The 18,303-nt window shown below is 51.7% G+C and overlaps 1 protein-coding gene across 3 annotated transcripts in view; it reads right to left on the bottom strand.

Annotated features, from left to right (window-relative positions):
- Cacna2d4 (calcium voltage-gated channel auxiliary subunit alpha2delta 4) overlaps positions 1-18,303 on the bottom strand; it is a 102,226-nt gene that overhangs the window by 9,032 nt on the left and 74,891 nt on the right. For 2 of the 3 annotated variants that reach the window (XM_035448927.1, XM_035448926.1), the window contains 3 exons: positions 5,584-5,645; positions 4,387-4,431; positions 4,135-4,197 (listed from right to left, as the gene is read on the bottom strand). In XM_035448927.1, coding sequence (XP_035304818.1) covers positions 4,135-4,197; positions 4,387-4,431; positions 5,584-5,645 — 170 coding nt within the window. Of the gene's footprint in view, positions 1-4,134; positions 4,198-4,386; positions 4,432-5,583; positions 5,646-18,303 lie in introns of those variants that run through there. The other variant, XM_027429274.2, reaches the window with a different exon arrangement.

Consider the following 18,303-nt stretch of genomic DNA (forward strand, 5'->3'; position numbering starts at 1 on the left):
ACTGCCACTCCTCTCTTCATGATTTAATCAGTCAGTACTGGGGCACCTGCAACTATTGCCCAGCACCCCCCAAGGCAGCTGGGGTTCTCCCTGCCCTGTGCTTGCACGATTCCTTTCAGTTGGGTTAACTCTTTGCTATTCCAGTGACTATGTATGCATTTCTCTTCCATCACCAGGTAGCAAGATCCCTTCAGAGACTTGTCTCTACCCTATAGCACCACACAGGCCCTGCTCATGGTGGTTGGAGGTGTGTGTGTGTGTGTGTGTGTGTGTGTGTGTAAAACCTGAAACTTGTGCTCTTTAAGACAGGGGAGCTGGGTGCAGACCATGGACAGCTGACCCAAATTCCTGTAAGCTCATCCTGTTTTCTTGCTTAATTGTAGGCTTATTCATCACCAGTCCTGCTGTTTAAATGTTCAGTTCTGAGGCCGGAAGTCTGACTGTTAGGAAACACTTCTGCCTCTGCAAACAAAACTCCATGTCCTTGGACATGTCACTCAACAGGAAATGTCCACTGCCCTTCTTTTAATAAGACAGCTTAACTGCAACAAGGATAGTCCACAAAAGACTACACTTCCCAGAAACCCTTGTACTGAGGACTGGCCAATGACATGGAGCAAAGCCCAGATGAAACCTGGGAATCTGCTTAAAGCATGAGGACTATGTTGGGACACCCAAACTCCTCTGTTGCCCTCCTACTTGGCAAGTGGACTAGAAGGCAAGAGTTCCCCTAGCTATGATGCCACTGTGAGGATAGGGGTAACTGGTGCCTCCAGGAAGCCATGCTAAGCCTGGGCTGCTTTGATCTATGAAATAATCAGTGGTTTGCTTAGGCTAATACAACAGGGAGAATGTACTTCCAAATGGATACAGCTACTATTGGCTTTTGTCTAAATGAATTAATGCCTCAGATTGGAATTCTGGACCTGCAAAGGGAAGGTTCCAATGTGGAATTTGGATCCAGATTTTAACATGTGGCCAAACCAGGAACACAGCTGGCAAGGGGCTTCCTAAAGCACCTCCACCGGAGATTATCCTTATATAGCATAACCAATATGCTGGCAGAGCTCTGGAAGACCCAAAGGCCTAGGGTTGCCTGCATTTAGTTTGGTATGAGTTTGTGTTGGAGTCAAGGTCTGCCCTCAAGCCTGGAGTCCAGTGGATGGCTTAGGTAGAAGAGAATTTAAGAGTGAGTGAGTTGATCCTTGCTGTGGGATGGTTGCTCCAGTGCAGGCTAACTTTCTTGCTGTGTTGCTCATCAAATACCCATCCATGTCTGTGTGTTCAAACTGGTCTGAGGCCCAGGCCTGTGGATCTGGTACCTTCAGGACTTAGCACAGCCCAGCTTACAGCTTGCTCCAGGCATGTCCAGATGAGGAAAGAGATACTGAACCCATCAAGGAGCTGCAGTTCCAGTCTTGACATGAACCCTAGAGCTAACCCAGGGGGTAGTATTCCTAATCCTTGGCTTCCAAAGACCTGCAGGATTGGCTGTAATTCTAGGAGACCCAGCCAAGTGCATCTAAGTGCATCAGAGCCAGCTAACTCTTTTGAGTTGAGACTGAGTGATCAGGACAGGGCAATGAAGGACGCAGGATGGAGACCAGATAGGGACTTGTACTCTACCCTTGATTGCCTAGACAAAGTGGTCCGAGTTCACCAACCTTGTGTATGTGTGTGTATGTGTGTGTGCACACGCATGCACGTTTGGGGGCATGTCCTGGAGCTGGCAGAAGCTTCTAGACCAGTGGTTCTCAACCTTTCTAATGCTTCAACCCTTTGATACAGTGCCTCATGTTGTGGTAACCCCAACCATAAAATTAGTTTTGTTGTTATTTCATAATTGTAATTTTGTTACAGTTACGAAGCATAATGCAAATATCTGTGTTTTCTGATGGTCTCAGGCAATCCCTGTGAAGGGGTCGAAAGACCCCTAAAGGGTTGAGACCCACCCACCGGTTGAGAACTGCTGTTCTAGAAGCTTGTTTCATTTATACTTTATTTAATTTCATAACGGATTTGGATCAGCTTGTAAGCCTATGCAAAACATAAGATAATACAACACTTGAGAAGATGAAGGCACATAAGCTAAGTACTTAAAATAGAGAATGAAAATGTATGTTACATCAAATATAAATCTCAGAACAAACCGACTGTTTCTGTGATGTCTCAGGATCGCAGTTCATGAGCATATGGGTGGGTATGCTCTAGGGAGAACGGGAACAAATCAACCCAATGTGTTTCCAAGGGCCCTGGGGTCTTCTTCACTGAGGTGGCCCTTTGCTGCTTGTTGCAGGTCGACTGGGCTGGGGCGGGGATTGGCAAGCTAGGGATGAGAGCTGCATTTGTCTATTGGGGACTTGCGTGGATTCCTGGTCAAAGAACAGCCTTTTTGTTTTCAAATGGTTAGGGAAAAAATCACAAGGCCATTAATATTTCAAGCTCATGAACATTACATGAGATGTCTCCGTATCTGTAGCAGGTCCTGTTGAAACAGTGCCTGCTCACTCATGTGTCCTTTGTCTCACTCAGTTACTACCAAAGACCACTGACTCACAAGGCTGATGCCCCAAATGCTCTCTGCCCCTCTGTAGGCTCCCTGGCTCATGTCCTGGCATACTCTTGGGCCTGTCTGTAATCTTATCTTGCCTGATCAAGCCACCTGGCACCCTCTGCCACTCCTTACACTCATGGCCATCTTCCAACCCTTGAGCTGGCCCACAGGAGACCAGGCTGCACCGCCAGTCACGGTCCTATGGCAGAGGGACCAGGGTGTGAGTGACTGAGACACTGTTGTCCTTAGGCCTCTTCAGCCATGGAGTCAACTTTTGTTTTCATCCATTTTTTGGCAGAATGGACTGTCTCTGTGTGAAGAAGGGCCGTGGGAGATAAAATAGGGAAAAGGAAGGAGGCAGACAGAACCAGACACCCAGGTGTGAGGACTGATGATTGGCCCAAGTTTGCCAGTGTCCTGATGGACAGCCCAGGCCTTTCCAGTAGGAGGAAACAGTGAAATCTGCTTTCCTGTCTCAGCTCTTGCTGCATGTTAAGTGGCTATTTAAGAACTGTCCCCAGGGAACCAGTCCTATGGCCCTTTGGTCCCCTTCTCTCTCCATTCTATCTGTGCCCAGACTCCTGATGCCCTGGTTCTACTTCCTGTCATGTTCTGACAATTTCCATGGACCCTCAGCCCCACTTGGAGGAGGCCACAGTATGGTTTTGGGGGGCAGAGACTACCTTGGCCAGGACCCCGGTCAGCGTCAGCTCTAATCCAGGCACCTGGAGGCCCGGGGCTCGGAAGCTGCTAGCCGAATTGAGCACATGCCTTCCGATGAAGTTCCTCTTGGGGGTTATGCACAGCTGTGGGCTTGTGTCAAAGAACTGGTTCAGGTGTCTGTGTTCAGGTTTGGCTCAGGGTGGAACAGGCTTCTTTTTAAAAAGTGTGATTTAAAGTATAATCCCTGGCTAATTTTAGGGTCTGATTTGTGGCTGAGCAGATATAAAATTGCCACTGTGGCTTCCTTTTCTGTCTGAGTAGGTGGCTGGAGGGAGGGCAGACTGCTGGGTAAAATAAGGGTTGCCCCTGTGGCCCTGCCTGCCTAGTAGCACGCTGGCTTGCTGGCTACAGTAAAATTTTCCACAAGAAGTTCCAGAAAGGAGAGGAGCACAGGGGTGGGAACAGTCCCCCTGGATACCGTGATGGTAGAAAGGGGTGGAGGATGGGTAGAAGAGGGCAAGATACAGGCAGCAGGGGTACTTAGGATGCAAAAGTCCCTCATGGTTGTGTGGGGGAAGGGACAGGAGACATGGTGGCAGTGCAGCCAGGCCCTCTCTGAGCAGTGTTCTTATTGGGTGGCTCTCACCACGTGTGGCACATCACTTCCTCCCATCACCTCTTAGAGAGGTCAGCTTAGTCACAGTTAACAGGGAGGAGTATTTCTGCACTTGAGCCGTGTTCCACGTTTGCTGTCTTGCTCCGTGATTTGAATTGAGGATAACTCCTTTTCTTCGACCCAGATTTGCTCCAAAGTGGGGCGAGGGCCCCAGCTTTTGGCCCGCATGGCAGATATAGCTGCTAAGGGTCTTGGCTTGCTCCTGCCTTCCTCTCTGAGTTCTAGCTCTTCAATCACTTACCTCTTGGGGTCTCTCTGAGATCAGAATGAAGCCATTGTTGTCTATGATGAAGCAATCCAGATCCTGGGAGAGAGGCCGAGACAGGAGGTCAATGGCCAGGGCCATTGCTGACTCTAGTCCTCCTGCTCACTCAAAGAGCTGAGGAGGGCTGGGCCCTGCAGGCAGGGTCAGGAAGGAGGCATTCGGGAAGGAAGGAAGTAGGGACATAGGACACTGGACATCTGCCTGTGTCCTCCTTCAGGGATAACTTACAGTGTCCTCACAGCTCTTCGGGCATGGCCCCTCCTCAGTGCTGCACTGGAAGGAAGAGGGAACACTGTGAACGGTGTGTCCTTCGTGGGTGCGAGTGCACACGTTTATGTGTGTGCCTGTGTGTTGCATCGTGTGACATATGTATCTATATGTACGCCATGTGTATGTGTTAAAGGTAGGTTTATGTGTGGTGTGTATGTGGAGTGTTTGGACACATTTTATGTGTGGTATGTATATTCTGTGTGCTTGTGTATATCTGTATATGTGCAGTGCGCTATGGTTATGAAGAATGGCTTGTATGTGAATACATATGGACTGTGTCTTGTACGAGGAAGGTCTGTCTGTTTGTGGGGTGTGTGTGTGTGTGTGTGTGTGTGTGTGTGTGTGTGTGTGCATGTATGTGTGTCTATATAGACTCATTGTGTGGTGTGTTTGTAAAGTGCCTATTGTATGTGGAGAATCTGCCTGTGGTAAATGGAGTTTATGTGGGCATGCCTTGTGTTCCCGGAGTATATGAGAACAGGCATGTACATACGTAGGTGTGTCTCAGCAGGCAGGGCACTGAGCAGCAGACTGTGCTCTCCTGAGGACAAACACAGGCCACCTGCCACCTGGCACTAAGGCTTTCATATGGTGAGTGGGTTCTTATTGGTTCCCTTCACCTCTGTGGCCCTTTTACCTTGTGCAACTACCTATGCCCAGGGCAGGGACCTGGCAGCCTGGAGTGAAGGAGTAGAGGGGACTTTTCACTGTGAGGATGACTCAGGCTAGAAGGACATGCAGAGGATAGTGTAGGCTCCTGGTGTGTGTGTGTGTGTGTGTGTGTGTGTGTGTGTGTGTGTGTGTGTGTGCAGAAGATGGGTAGGGGTAAGTGCTTAGGAGCCTGGACAGCAGACAGGGCCTGGGCCTTGGAGGGAGGGGCCAAGTGAAGTCCTACTCTGTAGCAGGCAAGGTTAGGGTGATTTGGGGGCAACAGCAGTAGCCCTGTTTTAGCCTTTGTCCTGGGTCTGATCAGGTGACAGAGCGCTGGAGTAGGAGGGGTAAGAGGCCCAAGATGCAGGGTCCAGAGAAGGTCGGAGAAGGCAGAAATAGAGTGGAGGTATCGCCTGTGGGACTGATGGGCCAGGCTGAGGACAGTCCTTCTCTATGGATGGCTTTTTGAGTCCTCTATCCTCTTCTGGGCCCCTAGCTGCCTACCTGTTTCATGGCTGCCCAGAACTGGCGCTGGAGGTAGTCCACTTGCATCTGGATGCCCACAGCTGCAGAGAGCAGGAAGGAGGAGGGCAAGGCCAAACGAATATTTGGGGAAGGAGGAAACAGAGAATAATAGAGCTCACTTAGAGAAGGCTTATTCACAGGGGCTTGAATAAGAGAGAATGCATGGAAGTGATGGCGCCTTAGTCGTTGGCAAAGGGATCTAGGGCTTCCGGGAGCACGAGTCTGGTTGGAGAAGGGGATCCAGGCTAGGGGATTCTCCCTGTGGGAAAAGCAATACCAAGAGATGCCCGAGAAAGTTCAGGCTCTGAGGCCAGAGAACTACGAGGATGGTTTCCTCTCTGTCCCTGGGAGCTTAAGGTCCACTCGCTGTGTGGCTCTTCTCCCTTGACACACGTGAAGAGAGGCTAGTGAGAGCACTGTCTGTGCAAGGTCACGGGTGAGAAGTGGCAAACCGAGTCTAGAATGAAGGCATTTGTGAGTCTGGAGGTTCAAAGGCCTCGTGGATCTCAGTCCTGGTGTAACAGCCCCTGTAGGCACAGTCTCTGTCGGCACACAGGGAGAGAAAACTGACTCGACAAGGCCAAGCCATAGCTGGACCACCCAAGTTGGCAAGGCCATTTCCTGGAGACCAGGAATACCGTCAATGCACAAATGCTTCCCTTTTGATGTCTCCCAACACAAGCGCCATCTGTCTCTTTGATTCCCAAATAGGTCTGGAGAACCCAAGGGGGCATTCACATACTAAGAGGAATCTGGGACAAAGAGCGACAGGAGAACTTGGGGCCAAAGAATAGAAAGAAAAGGCAGGCTATGCTGAACAGAAAGAGTGTCCAAAGTAGGCCAACTTCTTAGTGTCCAGAATAATATTAAAGGCATTTTGGGGGGCTTTGTTTGGGTAAGTTAGGCACCTTTACAGGCATAAGGGTGTTTAATCCTTCATAGACTGGCACTAGCCTCATTTAGACTTCATGGGCTGAGGGAACAGAACTGAGCAGAGGTTCCATGGTCAGCTAAGTTGCCAGTCAGGAAGTAACAAACTTAGCTTGTGTCTGGGGCGCCAAGCCTCTAAGGCATAGCTCTGAGTTCCCCTCTGTGTCTGGATGGGAGGCCTGAGCAGGCAAAATGGCCTGTAGCCTGTTGGTATACTGCATACTCTCATACATACTGAGCACAGGGAAGCTCAGGGTCCTCAGTCATTACGCCACCTGACTAAGAAAGTCTAAAGTCTGCCCCTCAACTGAAGAATGGATTGAGAAAATGTGGTACATCTATACAGTGGAGTACTACTCAGCAGAAAAAAGCAATGGAATCTTGAAATTCGCAGGCAAATGGATGGAACTAGAGGAAACCATCCTGAGTGAGGTAACCCAGTCACAAAAAGACAAACATGGTATGTACTCACTGATATATGAATTTTAGACATAGAGCAAAGGATTACCAGTCTATAATCCTCTTCACCAAAGAAACTAGGAAACATGAAGGACTCTAAGGGATAAATGGTCCCCAGGAATGGAAGTGGCATGAACTCCCGAACTAATTGGGGGCATGAGGGGGGGGAAGGAGCTGCTACAATAAGAGCAAGAGAAGAGGAGAAGAGGAGAGGAAATGGAGGGGCAGAAACATTGAGTTGGGGGAAGAATAGAGGAGAGAGAGCAGGATGAGAGATACCATATCAGAGGGAGCCACTATAGGTCCAAGAAGAGATCTGGAACCAGGGAGATCTCCAGAGACCTACAAGGATGACACGATCTGACAATCCAGGCAGTGATGGAGAGGATAACCCAAAAGCCCTTCCCCTAAAATGAGATTGATGACTTCTCTTTATGCCATCCTAGAGCCCTCACCCAGTGGCTGAAGGAAGCAGAGACAGACATCCACAGATATACATTGAGCTGAAATCTGGAATTTAATTGAAGAGAGGGAGGAATGAAGAACGAAGGGGTCTGTACCAGGTTGGAGAAACCCACAGGAACAGTTGGCCTGAACAAGGGAGAGCACATCGACCCCAGATGCTGTCAGGGAGGCCAGTACAAGACTGATCCAGACCCCTGAACATGGATGTCAATAAGGAGGCCTCTGCACTCCAGGGAGCCTCTGGTGGTGGATTAGTATTTTTCCCTGGTGCAAGAAGGGACTTTGAGAGCCCATCCCACGTGAAGGGTTACACTCTGGCCCTGGACACATGGGGAAGGGCCCAGGACCAGCATAGGAAGACTTGGTGGACTTTGCAGAGCCCCCGTTGAGGGCCCTACCCTGCCTGGGAGGGGTGGGGGATGGGGTGGGGGGGGGAGGGGGTGGGGGAGGGGAGGGAGAGGGAGAAGGGACTTGAAATAAGCTTGTTCCCTAACTAGAACTAATAAAATAAAATAAAAAAAAAGTCTAAAGTCACTGGATGCCGGATCTGATTTTGAGTGCTCTGTGGCTCATCCACGGTGCACTTGTTTCCCAGTGTGGCACGAGGGTGTAGTCCTGTATCTTTTCTTAAAGACAGTGGGAATTCAGCCTAGCATGAGCGTGGGGGAGGTTTGCTGGGGAAAGCAATTAGGGAATAGTCATGCCAGCAGGGTTCCTTCCGGTCAGTGCAGTGCAACCATAGCCACAATCTGGACCTGACTCACTCCAGCGAGCGACTAAGCCTTTTTGATGTTTCTCATTTTGAAACAGGATTCTTGCTGAGTTGCCCAGGCTAGCCTTGAACTTGTGATGCTTTTGTACAGGCCTGTACCACTGTTGGGACTCAGGGGACAGAAGATTGCCAGGTCTGGATTCTAGACCAGAGCCTCCTGAAGAGCAGCTGAAAGTCCCTCCAGAGGTTCTCAGCAGGAGGCAAGCTAGGACTGGGAACCTGCATTCGCATGGCAACAGGCAATGCTGAAGCAGGTCTCTGGAGACCCTGACCCAAAGCCTCCCCATGTAGATGAGTTTTACAAGATGATGGGGATGTCCCACACCTGTCATTAATCACCATGACTGCTAGGGACTCCATATGGGCTCTTGAGATTGAGGGCCTGAATTTTTTTTTTTAAGATTTTATTTATTATGTATACAACATTCTGCTTCCATGTATATCTGCACACTAGAAGAGGGCACCAGATCTCATAACGGATGGTTGTGAGCCACCATGTGGTTGCTGGGAATTGAACTCAGGACCTCTGGAAGAACAGCCAGTGCTCTTAATCTCTGAGCCATCTCTCTAGCCCCGAGGCCCTGAATTTTTAGTATTATTTTATCTTAATGTAAACATGGCTAGCCCCATAGTTGGACAGTAGTTATACAGCTAATCTGTGTTTGCAGTTAAAAAAACAAAACAAAACAAAACAAAACCCTGAGGTCCTAAATGGCTCCTCATCTCCCTCATAGTCTTGGGATTTTGTGTGTGTTTGGGAGCTTCTGTGATTGGGACAGCTGGTTGAAAGGTCCAGGTGGTTGAAATAGGTAGGTGGGGGTGAGGAGGCAGGTGGATCCATGAGAAACACAGATGACATGCCATCCCAAGTGGGTAAATGCTCTGTCTCAGCAAGGGTGGCGCCCCTCTCACTTTTTTCTCTGAGGGTTCAGGGGCTCTCATTTTGCTCTCCACCCTTTCTCATTGAGGGTTACCATTGGAGCTCATTGCACACAGATTTTCTTCACCCGCAGAAACAGGGCTAACTCTGCTTCCAGGCACTTTCCTAGGGCAGTGGTGCTGATGCTGAGGAAAGTCAACTCCTTGGGATGTAAGGAAGCTTCATCCCTGGCTCCACTATCAAAGGGTCCCAGATTGTTTCTAGAACAGGACTCTACCTCTCTCTCCTGTCGCTCAGGGTGTGTCCCACGGACTCATGAAGTTTCCAAGGTGGAGGGGGCTCTGTGGCTCTAATATGGGAAGTCTGGAGAAGGTAGAGTTTGACTCTGCCTTAGTGAAAGTCAGGCTTCAGGGTTTCTTGGATAGAAATGAGGGCTTGGTAAAGGGCAGGCTGGTGGTGGCTCCACCACAAGGCTAGCTCTCTATCCTTTGCAGAATTTGGTATATCTCAGTAGCTCCCAGAGCCACTGTGTCACTGTGAGCAACCAAAAGCATTTCCACGTTCAGAAGCTGACCCAACCCTCTACCTGAAACACAATCTCCTTGCATAGTCTGTATTTCAAGACTCATTCTTTCCCTTTTGGCTGTCATTTCTCTATGTCCGCATAGCTTCTGAAGGCCTGGTTCCAGGAGTCCATGCAGAAATGAGAGTATGCACTGCTTATTTCGGCTGTGACCACTGCGGCCAAGCCAACATTCTCTCACCCTGTGCCTTTAGGGTCCCAGCTTCCCATTCTGGCCTCTCTATGATCCATTCTCCATATGACCACAGTTATCTCCCAGAAGGTCAAAACCCATCACTTCTTTGCTCGGCTCCCTCCCCACCTTTCCATTTAGTGCAAAATGTGGATCCCTGCAGACCCATGAGGCAGCCCTGCTGGTGTCTTTGGCTTCCTCATTGTTTTGGAATCATTGTCTTCCTCAAACAGGGTCAGCTCCTTCCTATACCAGGATATTCTCATCAATTGTCTCTTTCTGGAATGTTCTTATCCAGAACTCTTCATGACCTGTGATATAATCAGATCTCATCAACTCAACCTTATCACCTGGCAGAGACTTCCTTGCACTCCCCCGATAAAGCAGCCCCCCCCTCCTCCTCACTATTGCTCTCTCTCATGGCTGTCTTATTTTCTAAGTGACATGATTTGTTTATCTCGCCCCATGGAGTGGGGCTCACAGAGAGCAAGCAGGGACTGGGCTCTGATTCTTAGTCACACTGCCACATAACAGGGTTCAATGAATGTTTCTTAGTAAATGTGTGTCAGCCCCCGACTGGGGGGCGGGGCAAGTTTATGGTGATCTCACTTCCCTGACTGCCAAGGTTCAGACCTTCCCAGACAGTCTTTCCCCCACGGAGCTCCATTTCATCGCTCACACTGACCCGTCAACTTAGAGATTTATCTGTGTGCCCCAAGTCCCTTAGCAACCCACAGGGAAATGAGATTTAAGTGAGAAACAAGGCAGATCTTTCTTCTGGTAAGAAGGGCAAGATGCTGCTGACACTGACACAGAAGTTGAAAGGGAGTGGGGATTGGGTGGCACAGATTGCCTTAGGTAATGAAGCTGCCCTGTCAGAGGCCCTTGCTCCCATACTCCTAGGCTCTAATTGTGTCACAGAACATGAGTTTAGCCTTCAGGCCTAGTATCCCTGTTCTGCTGGGCTGGAGATTTATCTGAGCAGGCAGAAGGACCATCTTCCTGAGGCCCCTCTTGCTACCTGCTGGGCGGCTGGTTGCATCTGCCCAGAATTTTTGATGAGGAGAAACAGGCAAAGAGGCCAGGGTAGGAAGGCTTCCTGAGTGGCTTCCCTGGGGGCAATTAAGAGATCTTCCCTTAAGGTCGGGTTCGATGGGTCCCTGTTTTATACCCTGACCTTAGTTTGTGATGGGCCTGCCATAGAGGAAGGGTAAATCTCAAAACATCTTTCTACCTACCATAGTTTTCCTGGGTCTTTCTCCTGTCCCTGTCTCCCTGCCCTAGGCTGCCTGTGCCTTCCACTCCAGCTGTCTCTCCACAGGGATCTTGTGTTTCCCTTTAAGAGCCCGATGTTTTAATGTCCTCTCAGCTGGGCCCATAACCTAACAGAGCACCCTAGTAAGACCACAGGCATTTGGAGCCTTATTGGAACATATATCCTTGCTTTACCAGGGATGGCAAAACAAAGTACATACAAACAGACACAGACAGACACAGACACAGACACAGACACACACACACACACACACACACACACACACACACACACACCCTCTGGAGTGCCATCCTTTCTCTGCTGGCCTCCGCACCAGTGTTGATCCTTCTTGGCCTATGAGTAGCTGAAAAGAGACTGTGCAGGAGAAGCCTGATTTCAGCAGCATTAGCTGTGGATCCGGCAGGTATCCAGTGAGCACTAGGGTCATAGGATTCCGGGGCTGCAGGCAACTGCAGAGCTCAATCTACCTGCTTATTCTATAAAGCAAGAACACAGCAAGGCTCCAGGTTACCAGCTACTTAGCAAAAGTATAAACTTAACCAACAAGAGGACCTAGAGCTGTGGGGGAGAGGGTGAGGGTAAGGTCAGTTACCCACAAACAGCTCACAAGACAGCTACCACACAAATTTCTTTGTGATCGGAACCATAAAATGGCCCAGAGAAAACATCCCTGCAGAGGGGATGTTGAGGTGTTAACTTTACTCGTGTGTGTGTGTGTGTGTGTGTGTGTGTGTGTGCATCCTTCCCAAGGACAACCTGTGGGAGTTTGTTATCTTCTTCTACCATGTGGGTTCTGGGGGGTCAAACTCAGGTCATTAGGCTTGATGACAAGTACTGTAACCTGCTAGTAGAGCCATCTCCCATCCTGAAGCTGAGTTTTTAAGTTGGGGTAGGTCACTATGGGCAGAGAGTACCGTGCTCCTGAAGGGTCTGATTTCCTGGGACAGGAGGTGTGTTAGAGCAGTGGCAGCTTGCCTTGTTGGAAGGGTAGGCACAGGGGACTTCAGAGCAGATGGGGACTCTCAGCTCTCCTGGATAGCAGTCCCGAATGAAGAGGCCTCCAGCCTTTGGCCCCAGCCCTGACTGTAACATGGAGGAAGGACACTGGGGCACATCCCTCTGCTGTGTGACAGGCAGACTTCCAGGAGGGAAAGGAATGAGAGGCATTTCATGCTGCAGGCTGGGAAGGCTAGCTCTCTTCTGTCTTAGCCCCTGGCTCAATTCAGCATTGGATGGAACACTTGCCATCCCAGTGAACAAGTTTGTTTGACATGCTTTGCCTTGATTCATAGAGGCCTTTGCATTCATGGCTACAGCTTTCCCCTTCACGTGTCTGACCCATCCTTTAGACCAGCAAGGAGTGGGCTCCTTCAGGGTTCCCTGTGGGCACTGAGGCACATGGTCTCTGACTTGCTGGGCACCTGATCCTCCAGGCTGCAGCTGCCTGCTTTGACACACTGTTCTCCTAAATAGTCTGTTCAAGAGTGGTCACATCCACAGGCTCAGCCCCCTGTCTAGAGGGCCCTCGGTTCCCCCAGCATCTCTGAGGACCCTCAGTGCTCCTCTTGCAAGAGAACTCAGCCTTTAAGGAGGGGGGGGGGGCTCTTCACACAGATGGGCTCGGACACAGGAGACAGACCCAGTGTCCCAGCAGGTCTGGGATCCAAGTCAGTCCTTGGACCTGTAGTCTAGGTCCTGTACCGCTTGGAAGGTCATGCTTTCGGAACAGACAGAGGAGGTGAGAGGAGGCACGGTTACCTCTGGTCTGGGGCAGGAGTGAATCACCCATAAACGCTGTCCTGCTACCACAGAGCTTCAGCGACCTATGCGCGCCCGCCATCGCAGATGAGCCCCAGCTGTCACTCCGCTGCGCGCTCTCCTCCCTCTGCTTGCTCGCTGTTGAGCACGCGCGCTCTGCTCCCTCTGCCTCTCCCCCTCTTCGGTCTGTCTTCCTCCCGCCCTCCCTCTTTCGCTTCAGTTTGTCGCTGACCCCGCAGCCCCCTCCCCGGCAGTGGCAGCTCAGCCTGTGGGTCCGCCTCCTTCGCAGGCACTGCCCAGGCTCCCGCTGCCCTGAGCTAGACCCGACATCCCCGCGTTCTGCCTGCCAACCTGCCCATGTCCAGCTACCTGGTCTGAGCATCAGGTCTCAGTGCAAAAAGGTGAGTTGTGAGCAGCTTTTGGGAGAGAATGGGTCCGCGCAAAAGGAGGATGGCTCGGGTATGGGAACTAGGGACCATCTACGTTGGGCCACCTGGCTCTGCACGATTAGCAGGGCTTCCTTCCTGCAGGGCTTCCTTCCTAGGGCAGTTGCTGGGGTGGGGTGGGGTGGGGGACCAGACACTTAGGACCAAACACCTGGGCAACCCAAGGTACAGAGCACTCGGGACTCTGACCCCTCAGTGCTGTGGACATAGCTGTGCTTTCTGCTTACGAGAGGGTAGGGAGGAGGGGACAGGGAGGAGAGCAGTGCTGGTGCCACATGATGGCCCCGGGTAGCATAGAAATGTCCCTGCAGCAGGAGGAGCAGCAAGCCAGAGGAGGGGGAGACAGCTTGGGTGTTGGAGACAGGCTGGCATACAGAGAGGCTTGGAGTGGGGGTAGAGGGTGGAGGACCCACTGAGTGAGGCAAGGGCTGGACCTTTATACCAGTTGCTCCGTCTGGGTTTGCTGGCCTTCAGGTAGCTGTCCTTGGGCAAGGGTGCAAAGGAGCCCTTGCTAGTTGAAACAGTCTTTGCAGTCTTGATGGAGCCTCCCTGGTGGGGGTGTGGCTGGGAGTGAAGGAGGGGTGTCTGGTGGTTCTTCCTTACAAACCCAAGCCTTGATTTTAGCACACTGGAGAGCTAGCTAGACAAGCCAGGAACATGAGATGCTGAGGTGGCCCGCCACTGCATAATGGCCTTTGCAGCAGGTGGGCCAGATGACTTTGGAGTGCTGGGCACTCAGTGCAGGGGGCAGTGTACAGCGAGGTCACATTCACCTGGCTGCCTGACTCTCATGGGCCTGGATGCCTGACTCGGAGCAGGACATTGGCTCTCAGGAGCCCCAGGCCCATTTCATAACGCTGGATTCTGCCCAGGAATCTGCAGTTCAAATTCCTGTATGGCCGGCAGGTCTGGGGCTGGGCTCTGATTGGTTGCTCTGCCTCCCACCCCCAGCTGTCTGCATTCCAGGGTGGTGGTGGGGATGTTGGCACCAGGCTGCCAGGGTTTGTTGGGCATTGCCTTGTGTGACTCAGATTGACAGGCCCACAGCTTAGATAACTACAGCAGGTGGGGGGAGGGGAAGGAGCCAGCTTGTGGCACTGGGCGGGGGAAGTCCAGCTGGTAGGGAAATCCAACATCAGCTTCCAAGCTGCCAAGAAGAGCCCAGAGCTCCCACCCCCACCTTCCCACTGCAGGAGGGCTCTGGCTCTGCCAGAAGAGGGAGCCGGGGAAAACCAGGCGGGGCAGGCAAAGAGGCGGGCTTCTTAAGCCCCCTAGCTGTGTTCTTTGAGGTTTGGCTAGAGGATGTGTCTGCTCGCAGGGCAATCTTACCTATTCTCATTCCAAGTGCCAAGACCTAGAGCCAGGGTCTTGCTTTGGCCAGGTGGGTGGTGAGGGAGGGAGCTGGTGTGTGTGTGTGTGTGTGCTCGCGTGCAATGCTGGGAAGAGGAGGTAGTCAGGATGAAGCTTGGGCGTGGGGTGATGATCTTTCTTGGCTTCTGCCCAGGGAGGCAGTGAATGGTGGGAGCCTTCTGGGTCCTCAATGAACTCTTCGCTTCCCACAGCAACCCTGATGAGTGTTGGGTGGCTCAGGGGCTTTCCTGTTCTGCCTCCCAGGGGTTCTGTCAACGACAGGGAGGACTTGACAAGGAAATGTGACTCTAGAAGCTGAAAGTGAGGAAACAGTGGACTGAGAGGAACCCGGGGGGAGGACTATGGCTGCTCCAAGCAGACATCTAGAAGGGGTTTAGAAGCTGCTTCACTGGGCAATGTGCGCTTAGGGGTGACTGATGGGGCGTTTGTGGGGTATTTCCTAGAAGGGTCTCATGGCAAGACAGGTGACAGCAACCCAAGGGACATTTCGGTTTCCTGTGTTCTGGGCCACAGGGAATTCCAGATGTCCAGGCTCCCTGGACATCCTCTGGGAAAGGGGCAGGATGACTTGCAGGCTTACTGTCCTAGCTTAGCCACCCACCAGCCTAGAGCCTCCTTGAAGAACAAAGAGGGTGGAGTAGACCACGCATTCCATTTCTGCTTCCCCCTTGGTGTATGGGGCCGGGCTGTGGTGCAGAAGCCGTGACCCTGGGGCAATAACTGAGAGGATATGCACAGCCCCCAGTGTCAGGGCGCTCATCGTCTGCATGTTGTAGACACTTGATTTGAGGGGTACCCAGAAGGAACTCTGAGGGATCCTGTGGATCCCAGGCCTGGGGTGGGGTGTTTTTGGTTTTGAGTGTAAGCCTACATCCCAGGGAGAGTAGGCCTATATCTGTGGGAGAAATTGGAGGGATGGCAGGTGACAGGTGACTCTGTCATCCCAACCTCGATGCTCTGCAGAGCAAGCCTGGATGGCTGCTCCAAGCTGCAGGAGGGGGCAGCTGGGGTTCCAGGGCAACAGCTCCCACGCTCTAGTGGATACAGCAGCCATTGGGCTAGCAGGAACACACAGAACTTCTGCCTGCACCCTGCTACTGCCTCACCTGCCGGCTGCTCCAATCCTCCACTTCCTGACTGCCCCACCACGTCCCCCAGGAGTGGTTTTCTGGGTATCTTTCAGCCTGTGGGTAGGATGGAAACAGGAATGGCTGTTTGCTCAGCTCCAGTGAAACGGTGATGAGGAGATGCCTTATAAATGGTAAATTTCTATATGAATGAGGGCTGTCCGTCCCTGTTTCTGACTCAGCCTTTATCTGAGTGCTGGGGCTGAGGCAGGAGAGCCTGAGTTGGCAGCTTTGTGGCCAGGTAACTCAGGTCCAATCTACATTCTTCCATTTGCCTAAGCTTTTCCACGCCTGTTTGTCTATGATGCTGATAGTAACTCTGATCTTACTGAACTGTATGAATACCAAGAACACTGTGTAGTTCTTTGACTGCGGCCATTAGCATATTCCCACATAAAGGCTTGTAGGAGGCCCTCAGATTAGTGCCCTTTTGTTGTCCTGCCTTAGGCAGGGTTACTTAAGATTTTGGGTGAGTCCCAGATGTATTTTTCCGTTATATCTGCCATTTTCTGTCCTATCTCCTCCAGGCTCACTATATACAGCCTATGATGTCTCCAGTTCCCTGGCCTAGAGATGGGTAGCTGTTAGGCCCTGCCTGAGAGTGCTGGTCTATACTTCTCAGTCTTGACTATGTCCCTGAATTGTCTGCGATCTTGGTAGCTGGCATATTTTCACTTAGCTAGTCTGGGTGGGACCTGAGATTCAGCATTTCTGCAAGGGTTCCGAGCTATGTGACCTTTCTAGCACATCAGAGTCAAAACTGCATGTTTCTGGTTTGGGAGGTGCCAAGGTTGGCCATTCCTACTTTATCAGTCCATTCTTCAAACTGGAGCCCAGTGGAGTCCAGGGACCCCCTGCTGGGCCCAGCCTGGTCTCTCTGCTCTCTGTTTCTAGGGCTAGGACAAACGCAGGTTAGTTTTTGGAGCAGGTCCTGAATCCAGTGCCCATGAGCTACAAGATGAGGGTGTGTGTGTGTGTGGGGGGGTGAGGTGGACAGACAGAGGGTCCTCTGGCGGGACCCCCAACTCTATTGTGTCTCCCACTCCCACAGAGTGCTAGTTTATTCCAGCAGTTGGCCAGTGCCTGCAGCAGCAGCTGCCTCTGCTTCCCAATATAGGTCACCCCTTTCCTGAGGTGTCTCTGCTGTTTCAGGGTGGAAGGGTCTTTCGCTGGGAGGTGTGTGGGTGGACTTGGGGTGGAAGGGCTAGGAGCTGCCCCTCCCCCACGTCTCTCCGAGAATCAGGAAGGCGCTGACATCAACCAAGAGGCCACAAACCAGAGGGGGCACATCAGCTAGCTAGAGAGAGCCTGGTATCTTCTCTTAGATGTGTCCTCTTTTCTCCAGGGGACACCAGTCACCACAGTCCTTTCTGCCACCTCAGTAGACAACACCCCGGTCTGTGCCGATTATTCAGAGCCCTCCCCCCCCCCCCACGGCATTGTAAGCAGGGTGGCACTGAGAGGGCAGAGTGGGAGGAACCTTCATGGACCCTCAGGTGGAGGTCAACCTCCGAAGCCTGTCCCCCTGGGGGAGGGCACAGGAATGGGAGGAGGAGCTGGCCTGGGCCTTCAGCCTTCCTGGGCCTGAACAAGAAAACTGGCCTGGCTTCGTGGCTGCTGTGTGGGATTGTCAGCAGATCTATCTCCCTTCCAGCCTGGAAGTGTCCCTGTGTCCCCCTGCTGGGGGTATGCTGGAATTGTGAGGCATCCCTTTGCTGCCTGAATGACAGCTAAGACGTGCTGGCATGCTGCCAGCAAGACATGTGTCTGTGTGTGGGTGTGCACGCATGTGCCTATGTACATGCCTGGCTTCACAAATCTGGTACCTGTGTGTGGGAGTGCATGTATGCAAGCACACGTGTTATGATACACTTAGCCACACATTTCTCCTTATGTGCCCGCCTCACTCAGCTGCATACGGTGCTCCAAGGTTGTGTCGGAGAGCTCCGTGCACACATAAGTCTTTCCCACTAGGGCCCTTGCAGGCTGATAGCCATCAGGAAGTGGGCAAACAGCCAGGCTCAGAAGCCTGTAACCCATCCTCACCATGTAACCCTGGGAAGCTGGTTATAGCTATGCATTTGTGTGGCTGTAACCTGTCTGCTATTTAACAGGTGCTGTGACCTGTGGTGTGACTGATGTTTGAAGGCAGGGGCTAGGGAGGGACAGAAATAGCTTGAATCAGAATAAGGTGAGCAAGACATGGAATGGGCACCTGTGACTGGCCACGGCCTGAGTCAGGCTCAGGTGCCTGTGACACTGGCCTCGCCTGGTGATGAAGACGCCCTTTATGGGCTCAAGGGGAGGTGGGAATTCCTTAGGTGATGTGTACCTCACATGTACGTACTCTGTTTCCACCCACCGAGCATCAGACTGTCACTTTTAGAGTTGGAAAGCTGGGGCAGAGTTTAAGCAGTGTGTTGGAAGGTCATGGATTTGAACCCACAGACTCTGCCTGTG

The sequence above is a fragment of the Cricetulus griseus genome, chromosome 8 (genome assembly GCF_003668045.3).
Source record: "Cricetulus griseus strain 17A/GY chromosome 8, alternate assembly CriGri-PICRH-1.0, whole genome shotgun sequence".
Lineage (NCBI taxonomy): Eukaryota > Metazoa > Chordata > Mammalia > Rodentia > Cricetidae > Cricetulus > Cricetulus griseus.